This window comes from Notothenia coriiceps, unplaced genomic scaffold (assembly GCF_000735185.1).
Source record: "Notothenia coriiceps isolate Sejong01 unplaced genomic scaffold, NC01 NC01_scaffold00004098, whole genome shotgun sequence".
NCBI lineage: Eukaryota > Metazoa > Chordata > Actinopteri > Perciformes > Nototheniidae > Notothenia > Notothenia coriiceps.
In genome coordinates, this window is record NW_011336799.1 from 250,382 (window position 1) to 256,255 (window position 5,874).

The 5,874-nt window shown below is 38.4% G+C and overlaps 1 protein-coding gene across 1 annotated transcript in view; it reads right to left on the reverse strand.

Annotated features, from left to right (window-relative positions):
* LOC104941999 (mannosyl-oligosaccharide 1,2-alpha-mannosidase IC-like) overlaps positions 1 to 3,039 on the reverse strand; it is a 25,699-nt gene extending 22,660 nt beyond the window's left edge. Inside the window, exon 1 of the mRNA XM_010767184.1 lies at positions 2,964 to 3,039. Within this exon, the coding sequence (XP_010765486.1) occupies positions 2,964 to 3,039 (76 nt within the window). The remainder of the gene's footprint in view (positions 1 to 2,963) is intronic.
* Between the last annotated feature and the right edge of the window lie 2,835 nt (positions 3,040 to 5,874).

A 5,874-nucleotide genomic window follows, 5' to 3' on the forward strand; every position in this document is an offset into this window, starting at 1 on the left:
CCTGCTGTAAATCTCTCCGGTTAGTCCAAAAACAACCACCCCCCCGCCTCTTCCAAGGGACGAGGGAAACGTGCGGCAGAGTTTCCGCTAGAATTTGTTTTCGCCGGTCAACATGTCCGTTCAATTTTAAATCTTCCGGACACAATTATAAAAGTGCCGGTCAGAGGTCTTCTTTGTTATTTATTGAGCTTTAAAACAAATGAATAACGACTCTATATGATAATAAGAATAATACAAAGAGCCTCTCTTTTCCTCCCCCTCTCCTGACCGTCAGTATTTTCGTTACCACGAAATTATCATATAGGGCGTAATCACGGAGCCGTTTGGCCCCCCAGAGCGTTGCGTCCGCAGATCTACCAACCTTCGGACCCGTTATCGTTATCTGCGTTTCCCTGTCGGCCTCGTGCCGAACCGTCTATAAGATAGAGAACTGTAGCGGATGACCCGTTTCGTCACCGTGTGGCTAGGGCATTAGATTCTGAGTGATACATAGCTCTATTTAAAGCCCCCATGTAGATGTTGCCATCTCTTCTCTGCGATTGTTCTGTAGTGGCCCATCCTCCTTCTTTTCAATTAACTGTTTTAATGTTCAAAGGCATTGAGGAGCCTCATGAGTGGAGTAGTTTAACCCAGAATCCTGATGAAAGCTAATGCTAATTGTTACGGTTCCCACTGTCATAAATATCCATTCGTCAACACGGCCTGGCGTCTGTGACAACACTTACTGCTCCCTGCAGAGATTTACTGCTTTGAAGACGCCGGCATTTGTTAGGAACTCAAATGTTATTGTACAGTAGGTAACATAATTCATATTTTCACCGAGATACTTTATTAAGTTCAGTTTATTGTGGGTTGACCAATTTACTCATATCTGTTTTTATGTTTTTTTTTTTTTTTAATGTTTTTTTAATTTTCATGGTTAAAAATGGTGCTACTCACGTAGAGGTTAGATGATTCTGAGGACAGTTTTTCTGGAAGGGCACATTGTACTGGCACAAAGGCACAGTTGGCTTTTTCAATTTCATTTGTTGATCCTTTGAGCCCCATGAATGAAATGCCATTATTCTCAATTGTACTGTGGTGACAGCGAAGAGCCTCAGCAGCCAAACTCTCAAAACCTTGGACAATAAAAGCCAAAACTATCCGCTCGGTTTGATATGAGGGAGGGTGAATTTATGTAAATGTACCCCTAAAGGAGACATTGAAGTCATCCACTCATAAACAAACACTGTCCCTATGTGGGCCGATACATAATTACGGCATCTAAATTGATCAGATAAGTAGATACTCACTCCAATGTTCTCTATCTTTATGAGCATGCATGATATTATAGTCGGTGTATAGCTTGACAAATAAATCTCCATAAATGAACTTGGAAAGTGGAAACATATAATAATATTGTAATATAGGAGGAAAATACATATAATTTGTCGAGTATTATGTTCATACTGTTCATATATATACTATATATCGTTATTGTTAAATGAAATGATGTATCGTTAAAGAAGATTTTGGTCATATTGCCCAAACCTAATTGTATAACCCTAATTTTGGCTAAAGTATTGTGCTATTAAATACATATTTCGCCATTTTCGTAAACAACAGGTTCAAAACACATATAATAGAAGTGTTGATTTGAGGTTTTTAAGTGGGTAATAGCTTTGTGCTGATAGAGTTCAACAACAACTATTATTCGTTTTAGCACATATGGGAGAAATCGGTTTTGTACTGCAGCACAGGTGTGCAGCCTAGTTGTTTTGTTTTGAATCACCAAGTTCTGAAGGCTGAGGCTCTTTGTTTAGCTTTTGTGTTTTTGAAGTAAGTCCAATCTGTTGTTCAGAAAACCTGCATTTATGTTTTTGACTGCATCTCAATTATGTGTGATTTGATTCCCAAGAGATTGAGATCCTCAGAATGTGATGCTATCTTCAATCAAAATCTGTGTATAGTGTATTCTGATTTTGATTGCAGCTGTTTAGTTGATAGTGGTGGCAAAAGTTTTCAGCTGTTCTCATTTTGTAGCTTTAGTAAAGTTAAAGGTGGAGTATGTAATTTTGAAGAAACCAGCTTGAGTGCGCTAGAATTTGAAAATACACAACCGGAAAAAATATGCCTCTTCCTTCAGACTTCCTTACAGAGCCCCTCCTCCAACACACACGAACGCGCACATGACCAATGAGGGCACGAGATAAGTTTGTGCACAGATGGAAGGCTGACAGGCAGGTAGGCCATCCAGTTATTTTAGCCAGCCCGGCTCAGATGATTGGTCGTGCTTTTTACAGCGCTACAGCTTCCACAGATGACTTTTTTAAATGTATTTATTGTCAAAGCATTTAATATATTCATTGCTATCGGGGTGTTAAGAGCATTCCATGGAATATAACAAAAAGTGTTTCTGAAATAAATTACATACCCTACCTTTAAATTTGGCAGAATGCAAATGAACTGAATTGAGTATTTTTCTGGGATTAAGTCATATTGTATACATACAAATCCAAGTAATTACATCCTTCCTGTGTAAACAAGGCTACTAAGAGCTATGCAGAGAGTGCAGCAGAGACACAAAACTCCACAATCTAACCTCTAACGAGTCCATTCAGGAAATAAATCAGACATTGAACAATCGAAAGTGAAACCAAAACTATTCCATCATTTCTGCTCCATAAACTGGACTTGCCTTCCGACATCGCAGGTGACAAATTCAGGAGTGGGAGCTAAACTAGCTTTTCTCTATCGTATCTAAGTGATCCCATATACTCCATGATATAAGCCTTCATTTAAATATGTTCTTCTCACGTTTACTGTGTTTCTTAACAGTCAAGACTTCACAAAGCTGCTCAAAATAGCAGGTCTCAACAATTGGACCGTGAAACAGCTGCATCCCCAACGGTGGTTCATAAATGTGGCTTTTAAAGACTCATTTTTTGAGAAGCGTGATTCCTCTAACACTAAAGGGGGCCAACATTCCTCCAGGGGGGGTGAGGCCTGCTTGGCAGTGCCAGGACCACACTGGGTCTGCCCACTGCAGAACTCAGGCATCACGCCAACACACTCAGAGCCTCCAAGCTGTCTGCACTTCCTCGCTGCTGTGCCCAGTATGATGAAATAAAAACATTACCATGAATCATGTCGCCAAGGAATTTCTCTTTCTGTTGTCCCTCGCTACGTAAAAAATAAGAACATCCGAGATATCGCTAATTAGGCGTATTTCTTATTTGTAAAGCCATGAACAGATATGACAAGAGCTTTGTATGTTTGTCGTGGGAAATGAGCTGCTCTCCGGAAACAAAACAACTGAAGAGTCACCAAAGGAGAGAGACAGCTAGTAGGAACAGCATCCTAGCTTTAAATGCACAATACCAGCAGCAGTGATACTGTGTGTTGGTCTCAGGTCAGATATTATAGGAAAATATAGCTTTTAATGTAGTAGAAGGGCACCGAATTACTATGATATTCATTATTGATATAACTGCCCATCATTTTTCGGATTAATACATTTTTTTAAATATGTAAATCACATAAGGATGCCAATCACAGTTACCAAAAGGCCATAACCCTATGTTATCAACAATAGTTTAAGACAAGAAAAGAGAGCAGATATTGACATTTACGATAAGATCCGATACGACTTTGTTTATCATAAGGGAACTGTGAATCAGTTGGAATACCAAATGGGAAGTGTGCAAACATAAAAGTCTACGATGAAAATAACAATAAACTGCAAATACGGTTCAAATCCAAAGTATACTGTATAAAATGCAAGAATGAAGCAAAACAGATTGGACTTTCAACATAAACAGGGTTCAACAGTAAATATAAGAGAGGCTGCAATGCTTCCAACATTTGTTTTTGACTTAATTATCAAAGTAGTTTAAGATATATTTCTGGTCTTGACCTACATGTATTATTTTAGTGCAGTACTGCTAACAAAGCTGTATTATATAACAGTTATTTATCTTGTAATAATTTCTTCTACTCTCCAGCTCATTAGAGATTATGTATCAGCAGTGGAGCAATACATTCAACTTGGATTTGGACTGTATTAATTAGAACTAGTGAATTACTGCAGAGAGCTTCCATTTCACTCTCTGAGATGAGGAGCTGAGGATTGTCAGAGGGACCATCAGCACCGCGAAATACAGCAACATAATGAAGTTATCTTGTGCACCCACCAAACAGCATTATAGGTTTTTAATGTTGGCATAATCACTTGATCGTTATCATAACAGCCGGAGTGTAAAAGGGAGTTTATGCTACTTCAAATCTGAAACCACAGCTGTGGTCTGATTCTTTTCAATGAATCTGAAATTGTTACGGCCGACCTCTGGATGCACATGGCTGCAGCCGACCCTGCAGATGGTGACTAGTGGAGGACACTAGGTCAATAGGAGAGCCACTTATACTCTTGCTGTTGAGCGTGGGTTTATTAACTTTGAGGATTACTCAAAATCATTTAATCTAGTGGCAGAATATAACTCTGGAACTTCCTACTACTAGACAACCTCTGGTTACAGTTTTTCAGATATGAGGCTTGCTGGCTTTTCTCCGCTTTATATTTGTTCTAAATTAAATATCACTGGATGTTTGACTGTTGATGGGACAATAATAGATATTGTTAGATATCAAAACATTGATGTCCCTATTTATTTGTACATTTCATAGACTAAATTAAACAATGAAAGTAACTGTTAGTTGTAGTTCAAGCTGATAGCCTTTTTTTGCCATTAAAACTTGTCACCAATTGAATCCGTTATAATTGACTAAATTCAAGATGACCAAAGCTGCTGAGGAAACTAGAGGGGGTGAGTTTCTGATATTCAAAAGACTTTCAGCAGAGTTTGTCTGTAAAATAGCTTGGAAAGACTGAAGAGGAATCCTATCTTAGCCAAACTCTTCTACAAGGCAGATGGTTATTATCAGAGTCAGGCTGCAGCGGAGTGACAACTTGGCTCTGTTCGTCTCCACACAAGATGTAATTGAAGTTCTCTGTATGTTTAAAACATGTTCTCAATGATATCTCCTGCCAGCTGGCTTTGTGTGTTGATAAAATGTTGCTGGGTGTATAACTCTTCCCTGACTTTATTAATGACCATGTCCATCTGTGTGTCCACTCGGAATAAATTACATTTAGTAATGAAATGGAGGATCCATACTGCTGTAAAAATGTCTCAGTGACTTGTGAAGACCCGTTACATTATTGTGCAGATACTGAAGTCCTGCTTTGCTCAATATCACTTCTGTGCCAGTGTTTTAAATCTATTCCAGGAACAGTGGCTTCATGTTGGATTTAAATATGCCATCTGAGTGCAGTCAGCAGATATGAGTCATTGTGTTTTTCATTACTTATCTATGAAATATTTACATTTCAATAGAGATTGTCATGCTGGGTGCCCATGTTTTTCTCTGAATCTGCCCTCGATCAGGAAATCTTCATTTCAATTGGATATCCTCCTGGGACCCAGCCCATTGAAAATGTCAACTGTAGTGGAGATTTTGATCAAATGCATCTCCTTTTACTCTTTTGAGCTACTCTATCAATCCCTGATGTACTGTACAGAGGACATCCTGCTCTTTCCAGTGATATGTCAATGGTTAAAATTGCATTTGCTGGGAAGTTCCTTTTTCTTTTCATCCAAAATGGCTGGCATACCAAAAACAACATTTTATAGAAGCAGGAGGAGAAGTCAAATATTGTTGAATAACTGTAATTTTTACCATGAAAATCATATATGTTCTTGTTTATTAACAATTAGTTCTGAAAGCAATTTTTTAAGCCTAAATAGGTAGGAAATCACAAAAAAAAGGAAATTGGAAGACACATTTTTCCCTCGGGTCCCAGGAGGATTTCCAAAAATTACATCAACTTAACTCTAA